General features: G+C 27.8%; 1 protein-coding gene across 1 annotated transcript; it reads right to left on the reverse strand.

Moving 5' to 3' along the window:
* Window positions 1–8,719: 8,719 nt before the first annotated feature.
* LOC111294951 (uncharacterized) lies at window positions 8,720–10,984 on the reverse strand. The gene is made up of 2 exons (XM_022888254.2): window positions 9,955–10,984; window positions 8,720–9,216 (listed from the first exon to the last, which is right to left on the reverse strand). Exons 1-2 carry the CDS (start codon window positions 10,582–10,584, stop codon window positions 8,827–8,829), a joined length of 1,020 nt encoding a protein of 339 aa, XP_022743989.1. The 5' UTR covers window positions 10,585–10,984; the 3' UTR covers window positions 8,720–8,826.
* Window positions 10,985–17,235: the final 6,251 nt, after the last annotated feature.

Below are 17,235 nucleotides of genomic sequence, written 5' to 3' on the forward strand. Positions count from 1 at the left end.
CTCTAGCTTTGTTGTTCACCTATAACTAGCCTACTTTCAAGAGGAAAAAGAAACATCTTTACACTTTTTTTAACTTTTCTTCTCATAAACGCCTAGGTTATCCTTAGCAATTTTTTATGTTTTTCTTAGTTTAAGTTCGGCTAAGGTGACAAACTAGCATTAAATCTTTATTTTCAAGTTTTTTTTAATTTTAATTCAAGTTATTTTAAGATCTTTTTAAAACTCTCTTTAAAGTTTATACAAGTTAATTTTGAGCTTTCATTTTCAAGTTTTCTTTCTTTGCTAATTTACTTTCATAAAGCCTTTTTGAAGTTTCAGTTTTCTTGCTCTTAGTCTTTTTTTAATTCTTGCAACATTTTCATTCTATGTTCCATTTCTACATTTGACCAATTCAAGTGCTAGCTTAGATTATCTAATGAAGCATTCTAACCAGCCTTCAAAACATCAATCCATTCAGTTTTCTTCTCCTAAGTGCATTTTTGCACCATTCGGCTATTGGTAGCTTTTGGCTTTTCTTTTGCCATGATTTTTCACCATTTGTTGCTTAAACATTAATCACAACTTCATTTACTTTACGTAAGCAATTTTATTTATATGTTCATGCTTAAGCACATAGTGTTTCATGCTAATTTAATTTGGTTATTCATCTGAGCTTGAAGACCATACCATTTGGCCTCTTTTAATTCATCTCATTCAATTGCTATGGTTATACATTTTTAAGGTGGACAATTATTTTATATTATTCGTGCCAATTCAATTCTTCTTGCTTTGATTTTGGTTATAAGCACCAATCAATCATATTTGCATCATCTAAATATAAAGATAAAAGGATCAATTTTGGTACTTAGTTATCTTTATGTCCCTTACATAATCCCAGTGGGAACGATCTTTTTCACTACTTTATTACTTAATACAATTTGTGCACTTGTAGGCATAAGAAGCAGTAATCACTGTTCATTTTTTAAGAACTTTTTTATTTGAACCTTTTTCTTATTAATTCTTATGAAGTTTATTAAGAGACATTTGGTTTTCTTTTTATTAATTTCAAACAAAGACCATGTTTTTCTTTTTGTAAAAAAAAAAAAAAAACCTTCATTGAAAATATAACAAAAATCACGTGTTAATGTAACAAATATTATCTCTGTATAAAATATATTAAGAAAATAAACCTTATATTTTTGAATAACTAAAAAGATTAACAATTTGCCATAGGTCAAATATGTTGGTATTAAGGTTAGGGGTGTAAATAATACATTAGTATCTGTAAACTATTCGAGTTTGGCTTGATCATTGTCGAGTAGAGCTTGGGTTTAAACAACTTGACTTATTGAATGAGCCGAGTTTAAGCATTCTAATGCCCAGTTCGAGTAGTTTGCAAACCTAATTGAGTTTTTATATTTTTATATTTGTTATTATTATTTTAATTAAAAAATTACTATTATACTCTTACATATATATTAATTTGATCTTAAACTCAAGTTTGAATACAAATAATTGAACTTAAAGCTAGCATGAGAATCAAGTTTTTTATTTGGTAAATAAGCCTAATCGAGTAAGTATGAATAGCTTAATTTTTATCTCGAGTCAAGTTCGATCTTAAAAATTAAAACTCAATCGAGCTCATGTAGAATTTTGAGCAACAAATTTTGAGTTGAGCTCGAGCTCAAATTTTTTACTGCATTAACTCGATTTGGCTCAATTACAACCCTAATTGGGGCTTAGTGGATTAATTTAGTTTTGTCCAATACAATAAGCTTAATTTTCATTTTAAACGTATGTTAAGTTGGTTAATACTATGATTACCTGTAAGGGGCATTAATGGTGGGGATTAGTTTCAACCTTGCTAAATCACTATTTGTTAGAGAATATTGAGTATGAGTAATGATTGTAAAGGAATGATTCGAATCATCATCACAAACACTCTATAATAGTTAAATTTCACAAAAGCGCTTCACTTAATCTTTCTTTTTCTAATTTTTATAGAAACCCAATAAGGTACATTGCAAAAAAAAAAAAAAAAAAAACCAAACAGCCAAAATTAAGGGAGAAAGAGAAAAAAAATTTATCGCAAGATAATCTTCTCTTACATGTTTTCCAAATGAGGGTTTGCAAAGCAACTTTCTTGGTTAAGTTGAAAGTGAGGTAGGTCTAATCTTGGTGGTAGAAAAAAAGAGTGAGTTTTTTAAATGGGGTTTTATGAAGAAAAGATTGGTGGAAATGAAAGAATTGGGTTAGAAAGTGTTTGTGATTGAGGATAGCCTTTTTTAGACACAGGAGAGAGGTTTAAGGGTTTGCAATTAGGGATTTAGTAAAGAAGTGAGAAAGTTTTTGTAGATGTTTTACTTAATAACATGTTTGGCTGCTTGAAAATACTCATGTAATGGAGGAGAATATTTTTGTTGGAGTTTGGATGAAATTTTTTTTATGTATATACATTTTGAGATATGAAAAGATTCAAATTATTTTTTTTTTAAAGAAATTTGAATTATTACATTATTTGAAATTGTTTTTAAAAGTTAATAAATAAGTGAAAATTTTGATAAAGTGGAAAAGATTTTATTAATGCATTCAAATATTTATATAAATATTAATTAGGAAATAGAGTTTATAACTAATAACAAGAAGTCTAAGCCTAAACACGAAAAATGAAAAAAAAAACTAGAATATTTTAATGATATGAAAGTTTTGAGTTTGAGTAATGATACGGAAAGTAAACGGATTTCTTTTTTAGATTTAGAGAATTAGATATTTTTCATTAAAATAATTAAAATTCTAGATTATGGTGTTTTAAAAGATATTTTACAATTTATTTAGCATGATTTTTAAAAACCTAAAATTATCACATATAATATTACATTACAATGTACATAAAAACTTAATAAAATCTGTTTACGTGGATGCTTAACTGAACAATTTATATTATTAACATGTAGGATAATTTTAAATAATTTTATCCAATCAATTATTCTATTTTTAAAAATTTTAAAATTTTAAAATTTATATTTATCTAAGTCTTTCAAAATATATAAATTTTATCCTAATTTAAACCTAAAAATTAATATAAATTAAAATTTTAAATTATAAAAAATATAATAAAAAATTTCATGCATGACATGGGTAAAAAAAAAAAAAAACTACTTAATTATATAGTAAAACTAATATATAAAATTATTTAAATCAATTTCATAGAAATTTAATCCCTTTTATTGAAAAAAAATGGTTTCTATTTTGTCCTATTGAAATTATACTTCCTAATATTTTTTCCTTGTAACTTTTTCATGACCCTTACCTTTTTTTTTTTTTTTAGATGCGTAAATGCTAGTAGTAAATTGTTTGATATTCTTGTAATGGTTATGCCCTTTTCAAAAAAAAAAAAATTGTCAGATATTCATAAACGGTAATCTTATTTGTAAAAAATATGTTTAATAACATATATACCTTTATTATTTGATATCAAATGGAATTGAATATCTCTTAAAAAAAAAAAACTCACATGTAAGTGAATATCATTGATATATTTAATTGGTAAATATTAAAAATGCTTTAATCTCCTTTATGTTGAAATTTTACTTTGCATTTAGTACTATTTTTACCATTAATTATTGTTGATGGGCTCCTTGGCTAATATTTGAACAATTGGAGTATGACAATGAATAAAAATGGCATGTTTCACTAAATTGTGAATTGGGCCTATGAGGCCCAAAATCAAGCAAAACTACTTATATTTTGTTTGAAAGCAAAACTACTTAGTCGAACCAACAATTTCTTAGAGAAATCAAAATACATACTATTGATTTAAAAAAAAAAATTAAAACTATAAAATAATAAAATTCAAAATTAATCATGATATAGTAGTAAATTTTACCTTAATCCCATTTTTATTTAAAGTTTTGTTTTTAAATTTTAGAATACTACAGCTAAATTGACACAACCCATAAAAGGGAAATTATGATTAATAGTAACATTATGATTAATTTTAAGTTAATTATTTACCTTCAACAGTTCTCATGCTATATATATATATATATTGACAAGTATCATCTCTTTTTTTTTTTTAATTTATTTGGCAATGATATATATTTTCTTAATTATTTTGTTGTTTAAGGTATTTTGTGTCTTTTGATATGGAGGGATCACTCTAAAATTTTATATTACAAGAACTAGAAGAGTGATCTAATACCATGACCGTCCAAAAGAGTAAAATTTATTTATTAAAAAAAAGGAGTTGAAAGTTTATTAATTTTCATAAACATGATATGCAAATTAAGTTTTTTCATAAGCATATTCTTATTATTATTATTATTATTATTATTATTAAAAAAAGAAAGAGATCCTAATCCGAAATCAGAATCTCTATGTCCTTATAAAATTTCTTTAGCCATTAAATCAAGAGGTAGAGGGTATTATTTAAGTTTTTATAAAAGGATCATTTGTTCCTTTAATTATCGATGTTTTCCATGGTGAATGAATGGATACCATGGAATCATATCTATCTCAACGTGAACTATAATAATTTTGATTTCAAGGGACAAAACAATTGATAGAAAAAAATAAATTAAAATGGATACATGCAATAGGTTTTATAATTAGATCTGAAAACGAGTTTCTTCCATTATTTTATTTATTTTATAGGATTTTTTAAATTTATTGATTTGGATAGTCAACTTTGAAAAGAAAAGTTGTAGACAATGATCGATATATAAGCGTTAAGTATTAATTTATCTGAATTTTATAAGTGGTTAACTGACTAATTGATAGTAAGTAAAAATATGTCTTCACTCTTCATATATTAGACATGCATATGACATATAATATATGAATATACATATATTTATATAAATAAAAAGATTAAAATAAAATTTAAATAAAAAATTTAAATTGAAATCATAATGTTCACTTTTATAAAAAATGAAAATAAAAAAGAATTTGATAGATTAAAAGATTTGACAAAATGTGGCCCCATAAATTAAAAGGCAGCTTTTGCTTATGCATATCAATTTTCTTTTATTAATTATATTATATTATAATTATAATTATTATTTGAGCACATATAAAATTAATGTGACCTTATGATAGGCTACTCTAGGCTCCCTGCGCATCGCAACCATTAATATAAAATGCAAAAGTCATCGTAGAATCTGAATGAAACGAAAGCATATTTGGTGACGAATTAAAAACAAATATATATTACACCAAAAAAAAAAAGAATATATATAGAAGAAATGCGTGGATATTGTTTTATAAATATCCACTCACTAAAAGAAAATATTATTTATAAAGAATCTATACCATCTATACTATACTAAATTAAAAGAATCGTTTAAGAATTCTTAAAGTGACACTTATCCAATCCTATACTAAATTAAATTTTTTTTAAAGGTTCTTAAAGTGACACTTATCCAATATTATTAAATTTAAATTATCATTGTACTCTTATTTATCATTTTTTTATTATTTTACTTTATTTATTTGTTTGTTTTATTTTATTTTATTTTATTTTATTTTCATTTAATTATTTTTGTATTTTTAAAATTTATTTTAATCTATTATTTACCTAAAATTTAAATTAGGATAGATTTTAATTAGTTAAAATAATAATTTTTAAATTTGAAAAATGTAAACATACTATAATGATGAAATTTTTAATAATTATGAATGGTTGATTTTCTAATAAAATTCTATATTAGATAAATTTTTTCTAAAATTTTAGCCAAATTATAGAAAATTTAAAAAAATTCAAAAATGATAAATGATATTAATTTTTGAGTCAAAACTAAAATTTAATAAAATTTTGAAGAATTGTTATAAAAAAATAAAATTTTAAAAATGAATAAAAATTATTTCAAAGGCGAAATTCATAAAAATCACGAAGGATTAATTTTTAAAGAAAATTTTATATGAAAAGTTATGCTAAATTTGATCCAATGATGAAAAACTTTAAATAAAATTTCAATAATGATAATTTACATTTATTTTCAAACAATAATAAAATATAAGTGAGAAATTTATAAAAATAATAAAATAAATTTTAGAATTAAAATTTAGATTTTTTTTAAAAAAATAATAAATCTGGTAAGGAAATTCTTAAAAATTAGGAATGATTAATTTTTTAAAAACTTTTAGATGAAAAATACTTCTAAACGTAATTTACATGGTGCAAATTATCATTAAATAGAATGACAAAACAGTTTAATTAACTCATGCGTAGCGGAGAATGAACATTGTTTTATTAGTAAAAGTACATGTGCTCGCTAACCAAAATTTTTCTTTGTTAATTTATTTTTAGAGTTTTTCGGGATCGATTCATATTCGATAAAAAAATTATTTATTAAGTTCAAGTTTAATTCATTTAAATAATAAGATATTCACGTTTTCATTTGTATTCGGATAGTTTAAGTTAAATGAACTAATTTTTTAACATTAAACGAATATGTTTATATATATTATATATATATATATAAATATGTTTATGAATAATAAATAAATATGTTCATGAATGATAAATAAATTTATATAATAAACAAATAATAAATAGGTTGAAAGTGTAAACTTCTTTGTGACGAGTTAGAAAATAGGCTGAAAGAGTAATAGTGTCAGGATAAGAGGATTAGAGTAAATGATAAAATTATAATTTATTATTATTATTAAACGATAAGTAGGTATAAACAAATTCTAAATGAAAGAGTTTTAAACAATCTTTAAATAAGTTTGTTCATAATTTTAAACGGATCAAACAAATATTTATTCGTATTCAATTTATTTGATAAATATATTTTTAAATGTTATTCAAAATCCCTTGTTAAGTTTAACAAATAATTATAAATAAATAAAAACTAAACATGTTAACAAATGGATTCGTCAAAAACTTTATTTGTTTATGTCTTTCTTTGAAGCGTAAAAGGAAATAATGCTTTGCTTTGCTTAACAAAATATATAGTGACATTGATTTTTTAAGTCAGATGATACTCTAATAAAAATTACTTCATTTATTGCTATAGAGATTATTTCATTAATTGTTTGTGAAATTTTTAGATTTGGGTTAGTATTTTGACACATAGTTTTTAAGATCTAGTTTTAAAAAAATTAATTAAAAAAGAATAAAACAAATGTTAGCTCTTAATCCCATGTATGAAATTTAAAAAATTACACTGACAATCATACTCTAAAATGTCATACTTTAAAATAATTTCCTAGAGATAATTATTTTAATCTTTAAAAGATGAGTTTATATTTGATGTAGGATCAGTGTATAAATTTTATATACTATCAGTGAATCATATAAGAATAACTTATTAATAAAAATATTTTTTTAAGTCAAAATTTTGAATATTTATTTTAAAGATTTGTAAAAATTTATATTTGTTTACTAATAAGATTATATCATCTAATATATTAACAATACATCGAATATAAATTTTAAAAAGATTATAAGATCAATGAGCTAAAGATAGAAAATCTATAATAGATGTAGTGAACATGAACTTGGCTAACCGTTAATGGCAAATTTCTTATTAAGACAAATTTATTTTATTTGATTCTTCTTTCATTTATTTTTAATCCATTCGAGAAGTCTGATAATTGAGAAGGATTAAGATAGATTAGCAAAAATTGAGCGTTTGATATTAATATCATACAATTTAAAAATAATGTCACATATAACTTTTAGGAGGTGCCTGAAAATATATACAATTTTCAGAATAATCCTATCATAATTTAAAGAATTTAAAAAATAATGATAATATATAGTAACAAAAAATTAAAATTTTCATATTCAATCATAATTGTTAAAAATTTTACAATTATTCTTAATGTTGTTTTATACTTTGAAAACATTGCAAGATAGTTATCAATAATGTAAACAACTAAATTATCATTCAACCATTGTTTTTTCATTCATTGCACAAAAGAATTTTCAGGATATTTATTGCTGAAAATACTATCTCTACCTATAATGACAAATGATAAAAATATTAATCTCAATGACAAATAAATTTTATCACTGAAAACTTTTGAGACTTTTTCTAGGACATACATAATCTTAAAATTTTTTTCCTAGGCCCTCCAAAGCTCCACCTTGATAGCTAATTTTCAAGAACTAAAAAAAAAAAAAAAAAAGATCAACTTTACTTATGAACAGATCTAAATAAAATTGACATGAATCTTTGCTCTCAAACATTTGAGTCAATAATTGATATATATTTTTATTTATTCGAAAAGTCTTTTTCCTTCCTTTAATTACTTGAGAAGCCATTGAAACATGCATACAAATTAATGCTATTTGGGGAAAAAAAGCCACAGATAATCACATGAAATTGAACAGTGATTAAAATTTCATTGAAGTGGGAATATGCAAATTAAATAAGGTGTATATATATTCTTCACTTCTTATCCAAGTCTTATATAATTTCCTCAATGAATTAAAGTTCTTGTACTAAACAACAATTTAGAATGATGCAGGTACATTTCTTCTTTGCAAATATACTAAACATTTCTCTATAAGAGAAGCTGATAAACGAGGTAGAAACTGCTATTTACCTACTCCATTTACTTTATCTAATTAATTTGCCTATTGCAAGTTAAAAATATCTTCCCTCATTAACCCTTAATTTTTCATCCCTCTTCTTTTTTTTTTTTTTTCTTTGTACAAAAATATAAAAAAAAGATATTACAATTATTGGTATTTAAACTTTAAAAATATCACTTTTTAAAAATAGCTAACTGAATAAACCATGGGTTCATTTTCGATTGTTATTTGTCAACATGCAAAATCTATACGTTCATAAATATAACAGATTGGATTTCAGTAATAATCATTGATCATGATCATCAACTTCTTCCAATCCTTAATGAAGAATCAACTCCTTTACTTGACCCAGCAAAGAGCCTAGCAATTTCCAATTGGGTGTTGGCAATGATCTCAGTTCTTTTGAGGTCCATTTCTCCTCTTTTAGCCTCAGCTTCAACTCTCATTTTCTCTATTTCTCTGATTGTTTCCATCCTTGCTTGTTCTGACTTTAAAACTACTTCTGCTAGCCATCGGATGCTCTCAGCTATTTCCCACTTCTCCTTTTTCCGTCTCCTCTTCTCCATTTTCATCTTCAATTTCTTCAGCCTCTGCTTTTCCTTGTCACTGTAAAGAGCTGGTGTGCTACTATCTGTCTCCATACCAACCTTGTCTGATAAAGGGTTGGATAGTTTTGTTCCTGCTTCATCCTCCTGTTAATATCCAAAGAGCCCGCAAATTCCTAGTGAAAAGGTTTTTTACAGTATTTCTTTTATTGAGGGAAGAAATTATGAACCTACTTATATTACCTGCACAATCATTAAGCTAAATACTCGAATACTAACTTGGTTATTACTTAATCTATAAGAGTTAATCATGAAACATGTTAAATTAAATGGTTTCTTAAAAAAAAAACTTTGAAGGTTGTCTATAATGATTTTTATTTCATTGTAAAAAATGCAACTGTTCAAAAGTAGAGTTAAAATCATAAGCGTAGAAAAAAGGACACTTACTTTCTTTTTTCTACGAGCATTTACTTTTCTGAAAATAGGATTAAATATGCTACAAAAAGAAAGGTTCAAAAGCCATTGCTATAATATAGGATTCTTAATATTAATAATCAAAATTTAAGAGTCACAAATATTAAAAAAAGAAATGTCCAAAGGACTTACAATTTAACATCATAAGAATTAAGCCAAAGTAAAAACTTCTGCTGAAATCACCTTCCTTTGTAGTATTATTTTTTCTTTGCTCTTAGAATTGTATTATATATATACTCTACTAATTCAAAAAGAAAAATTAGTACTAAAATGTAAATAATTTAATTTTATTAAAGGATTTTGGGGGTCCAAAATTTAATCCGAAAATAAAGTTTGAATATAAATCTTAAATTTGAGTCGCAGCGCCATTTTGAAAAACATATATAGTAAACATATATAATTCTTACTGACCTTGGCTATCCTTTCAACACCATTCGAACCATGTGAATTTTGTGCAGTTCCAGGAAGCTGAGGCGCCAAAGATGATAGTGGTTGTTGCTGCTGCATCATCACCACCATGGACGGCTCTGGTAACGTCAAAGGAGGATTAGTAGAAAGTGGAACAGGTGCTTGAGGGACTGATAGGTGCAACTGTGGTGGTGGTGGAGGAGGAGGCGCACTGCCACGTAGTAAAAGGTCAAGCCGTGGATACAGAGGCCAAGATGATCCATCAGCAGTAGCAGACTCTGATCGATACCTTTTCTTCATAGACTCAATCTTGTTCTTGCACTGAGTTTGAGTCTTTGGGGACTTTGTACAATTAGCTCGAGCTGAAACATAGCGTGCAACATCTTCCCAATCAAAACCTTTAAGCTTGGCTCTATTTCTAAGCACCCATTTGTTTTCGTAAGCATCAAGTAAGCTTGAAACCGCTCCTTCACTCCATTCATCACGTTTTAGCCTATCGTTACCGCTGCCGGCGCCACCAATCACAGCAGTGCTTCCAGGATGTTTTTTAGGGGAACAGTCTTCTAATCTCGTGATGGTATTGTTATTATTTGAGAGGAGAGATGGGTTTTCTTGGTTAGTTTCTTTGTCCATCTCTCCCCATGCTAAACAAAAAAGAAACTTTTACTCTAGTTATTAGCTGTTAACATGTAGCCAGTCCAAAGAAGAAGTTTAAACTCAAAAAGGACTAAGCTGGGCGATAGAATGAGAGTGATAAGAGAACCACTACCATTAGAGGAAAGGGAAAAAGGGTAGGTTAGTTAGGAATAGTTGCCAATCAATGGTCGAGCAAGCAAAAAATAATGTGACCTGTTAAATAGAGTATTAGGTTTTTAATTTTAATTGTGTTCGAGCAATTTCAAATACCGAAACGATAGGACAGAAAGAGAGTCATCAGCATAAGAGAGGGAGAGGGGAGAGGGAATAGGGAAAGAAAAGGGAAGGGCTTAGGGTTAGTGGGCAAGTGCAACCAAGAAAAGTGGTAGCTTTTGTCAAATGAGTTAATGATAGTAACCTCTTAACTATATATTTTTTGCTTTCACTTTATTTAGAGAGGGGGTTGATGTTATCTTATTTGTGGGTATGTTGGTTTTATTGCTATGGTTGGGTTATTTTGGCTGTTAGCGTTGATATGAAGCCAACCAAGAAATCCACTGTCCTATTAGACAGAGAGAAAGGGTGGTGATAGTGGTGGTGGTGGGTCACTCACGTGGGTCTGTCACCCACTCTCTTCCATAACCCATCAACCAAATTTTTACTCCCATTTTTTTCCCTATCGTTCACTACCGAACGTCCTTTAGTCACTAGCTTTCCTTCCCCCTCTTCAGCCCTCTTTTGGTTTTCCTTTTGAGATTTGCCTTTTGCCTTTTTGTTCCTTTTGTAAAACCTTTGGTGGATTCATTGCTATTACAGAATGCCATAAGACTAGAGTGGGATACAATGACTTGTTGGCAATTGCTTTGTGGTGACATATTCTTCAATTGGGCATATTTGATCCTGGCTGGCTGTTGGATTCCCCATCCGAATGTGCCACATCAAGTTGCTTCAATTCCATTATTTCTTGGTCAATTGTTAATAGAACTCCTGCCCTTTTGATCCCTTTATTCTGATCTTTAAATCTTATACTGTATGTTTAGCATAAAGAACCTGGTTAACTTACACCAATAAAGCTTTTCTCAACTAAAAATTCATATCTACCGGTTAGAATTTAGGATTTTAATTTTAAATTTTTGAAATATTATACCATATAACAAATATAGAGCTTTTTTTTTTCTTTTTTACAAAGAAAATCTTAATTTGGAATAAGGAATTGTAGTTGTTAGGATTTAAATCCAAAATCTGTTGGATGTTATATTTAAAGAGTAATTTCATAAACCAATTAAACTAAACTAAACTTGGAGTTCAATATAAAGCTTTTTAGGAAAAAAACAAAAACCCTTTATACCATCAATGTAAATTCTAGGTAGATATCATAAGATTAAAGAATACTTTAATTGAATTCATAGAAAAATTGAAGTCATCAAAAGTCTAGTTTTAATTATGCCAGATTTTATGCCAAAACTTTTCCTACATTTTTCAATACTCAATGAAAAAAACCTTATATGCTATAAAGGCAGTCAAGTTAATGGTCCCAAGGTTGCCAGGAACACAGCTTTCAGACCAAGAATCATAGTTCATACAATGGAGAATTGTGGTTACTCTTATAATGGAAAAACATGTCCGGACAGTAACATGGCTCAGAAAAGAAGTCTAAAGCTCAGTCAAGGCTGTGATCCTTGCCGTGGGAGTTGTGAATGTAGATGATTTACGTTGGTTTTTTACTTTCACTTGTTTCTTTTTACATAGGATTTTGGAAAGCAAAAAATAAACTAAGTTGCTTAAATATTGAAACTTATCAATGTGTATTTTGATAAAAGAGAAGAAAAGAGAAGGGAAATAATCAAATAGAAATGAAAAGAAGTGATTTGAATTGAAATTAGATGAAAATGAAAAGTGAAAATAAATGAAAAGTGGGCCTGAAGAAAATTTTCAAGAACAATGGCTAATTTTTGATCCATTAGTTTATGCAATATCATTTATAAGATCATCTCGAAAACATTGGCGAATAGGCTCAATAATGTTTTGTCCTAATGTATTAGTGAGTCTCAAAGTGCTTTTATTCAAAGTCGACTAATTACTGATAATGTATTGGTTGCTTATGAATTAATACATGCCTTAAAAAACAAACGGTTGGGCAGGGATGGGTATCTGGCCTTAAAGTTAAACATGAGCAAAGCCTATGATAAGGTTGAGTGGCTTTTTTTAGAGGTTGTAATGAGATAGATGGGGTTTGCTAAAAGGGGATAGATAGGATAATGAGATGTATATCCTCTATATCATATTCTATTGTCCTTAATGGTATTATCACTAACAGCTTTTGTTTAGAAAGAGGTATTTGTCAAGGTGATACTCTTTCACCCTATTTATTTCTCTTATGAACAAAAGGTTTTTCATCCATGCTAAAGAAATACTAAACGAAAGAATGGATAATTGGTGTAAGAGTTAGCCAAAATGGTCATCGGATTACTCATTTGCTCTTTGTAGATGATAACTTGCTATTCATGTAAGCAAGTCAGATGGAATACATGAAGATGAGGTACATGCTACAAAGATATGATGAAAGTTTAGGGCAACAAATAAACTACAATAAGTCCTTTTTATTATTAAGCAAAAACACATCAACAATTGCATGGAAAGGGTGAAACATATTTTTAAGATTTAAATCATCGTTAATCCTGAGAAGTATTTAAGTGTTCCTATTATGGTGGGTAAAGGAAAGAAAAGAGCATTCAAATAAATAACAAATTGACTAAATAAAAGGACACAAAGCTTAAGTAGAAGAATGCTATGAAAGGCCGGAAAGAAATATACATAAAAGCAATTCTCCAAGCAATACCAACGTATGCCATGAGTTACTTCCTTTTACTAAAAAGGTTATGTCATGTAATTAGTAGCATTGTCAATAGATTTTATTGGAGATAAAAAACAAATGATCGAGGGATTCATTGACTTAAATAGAAGAAGTTATGTCAAAGCAAAGTTGTAGGAAGAATGAGTGTTTGAGATGCATCAAAGTTTAATGTAGTGTTACTAGAAAAATAAGGCTAGAGAGTATTAAAAAGGCTAAGGTCATTGGTTCATAAGGTACTCAAGGTGAAGTATTTCCCAAGATCCAATTTCATGGAGGCTAATTCGGGTGTAAACCCTTTTCTTACATGGCGTAGTATGTGGAGGGTGAATGAGGTATTAGAGATGGAACTACAATAGAGAGTAGAAAATGGAAACTTAATTAGAACTTAGAACAATGCATGGATAAAACCTGGTACAAAGGCAAACCATATACAAGGGCTGCAAACTATAGTTTGGTGGTAAAATTAATTGATCCAAACACTAAGAAGTGGAAGGAGGATAAAGTACAACAAAATTTTTTTAACAAAAGATGTGAAGTCTATATGTTGCATTCCATTGAAATGCATTAGTAAAGAAGATCAACTCATATGGGGATTGAAAAAAAAAATGAGTTTGTTTAGAATAATGACTCAAATCTCATAATAAATTTATTTAAAATTGGTTAGATATTGCTTAATAGACAAGAAAACTTACCAAAAAAAAAATTCTAAGAGGAAAGAGATTTTTAATAGGCAAGTTTGTATGCTTATAAATAGGTAAAATTTTTATAGGGTTAGATATGAGAAGAAAATATAAAAGAGTTGTAGGATTTTATAAAATAGATACTTCATAAGATTAGAGGAAATTAACGTCTTTATGGTGGTGTGTATGTTTGAGTGGACTGAGAAGATTGAGAGGGTCCGCATAGGTATGGTGCTTGTGAGTGGATCAAAGGAGATTGAAAGGGTCCATATAGGTATGGTGTATGGGTGTACAAGAATATATGTTTGTTTAGGTTGAAAACACTTTGTAAGACTCGAGAAGATTGAGAGGGCCTATGGGTATTGATTGCTGAATGATTGATATGATTTGTATGTTTGTAATTCTCTATAATAAGTAGATCTTGTTTCTCATCCATAAACGTAGGTTGATTGAATTGAATCACATTAAATTATTTTCTCTTATGTGATTGATTGATTATTTGATTTCGCTTCTACTGATGTGAATGGATTAGGGCTATTTAGTCTAACAAGTGATATCAGAGCTGTGGTAATCCCTAATAAGTGGTATCAGAGTTGTGGTGATCCCTAACAAGTGGTATCAGACTGAAAGTTTAAGATGTGGGAAGAGTTGAAGGTTTGAAACATGGAAATAGGTAAACCTAAAAGAGCTCAATTCAAGAGAAGAGTTTGAAGTTCAAGTTTTGAGGTTTGAAGATCGATTTGCATGAAACGTGAAGATACATAAGAGAAGATGATTATGAAAGTTTCATTACAGATGAACCTAAGCATATCTAGTATGAAAATAGGTGATTTGATAAAATTTGAGTCAAGATAGAGATTATTGAGAATAGTGACTCAAATCCCATAATAGGTTTATTTGATATTAGTTAGATATTGCTTGACGGACAAGAAAACTTGTAGAAAAAGAATTTTAAAAGGAAAAAAATTCTTAATAGACAAGTTTGTCTCACAAAAGAAGAATTTTAAGAGGAAAGAAATTATTAATAGGTAAGTTTGTATGCTTATAAATATGTGAAGTCTTTGTAGAGTTAGGTATGAAAAATTAATGTAAAAGAGTTATAGGGTTTTATGGTTAGATACTTTATAAGATTATTGGAGATTTATGTCTTATGGGTGTGTATATTTGAATATTTGTGAATGCACTAAAAGAAACTGAGAAAGTCTATATAGGTATAGTGCTTAGGTGTACTAAAGTTTGTATTTGTTTGGATTGAGAATATTTTATAGGACTAGGAAAGAATGAGAAAGTCTTATGAGTATTGATTGTTGAATGAGGTTGATATGATATGTTTGTAATTCTTTACAACTAGTGGATCTTGTTTCTCATCCATAGACTTAGGTCAGTTAGACCGAATCAAGTTAAATTATTGTCTCTTGTGTGTTTAACTAATTATTTGATTTTGTTTCTGTTGGTTTGATTGGATAAAGGCTTTTTGCCTAACATAGTTCATGTTGAAAAGTGCGTATAGACTTCTTACCAGCTCCATTAGGGATGTCATAAATAATGGAGCTTGTAATGACTTTTGGAAATATCTTTGGTAACATACCTACAAAAATAAAAGTTTTGGCTAGTGCCAAAATAATGGGATACTACCAGCTTTTACCAACCTAAGAAGAAGGAGAATTGATGTCTTGGACGTCTGTCCCAAATATGGATAAGAAGAGGAAACAATGATGCATGTAATCAAATGATGTAAGGTGGCAAGTGACATATAAAAAACAGAATGCTAGAGGGATGAATGGTCTGATGCGGAGATTAAAAGTGAAAAGGGATGGCTGAGTAGTTTGTATGAGAAAAGAACCGAAAATAGCTTGAAATTAGGACTGACTGCATGCTAGTGTTATGGCACAATAGGAATATGTATATAGAAAATGTGGATATAGAAAATAATGGGTGGAAAACTACCGAGAAGATCATGGCATATGTAAGGTAGTTTTTGGATGAATATAGAGGAGGTCAAGTATAGCCTAGAATGCAAATCATGTAGGAAATACCAAAATAAAGATCCCCAAAAAATGGCTATGCTAAGGCAAACTTTAACAGTGCGCTCAAGGCAATAGCCCTTAATATAACAAATGAATCTTCCAAACAATTCGGATTATAATCAGTTATAGAAGAAAGAGATGCACTTGAAGTAATAAACTAGCTAAAGTTTGAAGAGAAAAACCTATCAATGATTAGAGAATTGATACAAGATACAAGGACATTGAGGCTAAACTTCAATCACTTTTTAGCTTTTCATATAGAAAGGGAGGTAAATGGGGCAGCACATAGACTTACAAAGTATGCGATTACATCACCAATAGAATTCCAATGGATTAAGAATGTCCTAACATTATTTCGGATCAATGGTGGAGCCACATTGAAACCAGAAGGGGCCATAGGCCCCCCAAACATTTTGAAAGCCCTTTACTACATATTAATACAATGTATATAATTTATAAGGGTTTCTTTTAAAAATTAAAAATAATTCTCCATAAAAAGAAAAATTATTCTTTGTGATTATAAATGTTTACAACTTCAAGATTTTATGTTCAAATTTTATTGTATGTGGATTGTAAACACTCTATTTTGTTTGGAGATTTTTCAAAATTTATAAGGCTTCAAATTTTAATTTTGATTGTGCAATTTGGCCTTAATTGAAAAAGTGAAATTTTTTGCCAAAAACTTAAGCCCTAAATTTTATTTGTATTTTAATTTTTTACTTTAATTTTTCTTTATTTAGTCAAAAAAATCAAAGTCAATTGATAAAAAAAAAAATAAAAAAAAGAGTAAAAAATAGAAAAAAAATTATGGGATTTTGCATGAAAAATCTTGGATTTAATTTAACTCTTGAATTTTATTTCAGATTTCAACTTTAATGGTTGAATAATTTTGGAAAGACTTGGGGCTTAACCTATTGAAAAAAGGAAGATTGCATAGAGAATAAAATTTGGAGAGAAATCCTAAATTCAGTTGAATTAATTTTTTCCAAATCGAAAGGAATTCAATCCTTATATAAGGACCTTGAATCTAAGATCAAAAGGAGGGGGCTCAGGGCAATTGACTTCAAAATCAAACAAAGGTCACTAC

Source organism: Durio zibethinus, chromosome 14, assembly GCF_047325235.1.
Source record: "Durio zibethinus cultivar Kanyao isolate XHJ-2024 chromosome 14, ASM4732523v1, whole genome shotgun sequence".
NCBI lineage: Eukaryota > Viridiplantae > Streptophyta > Magnoliopsida > Malvales > Malvaceae > Durio > Durio zibethinus.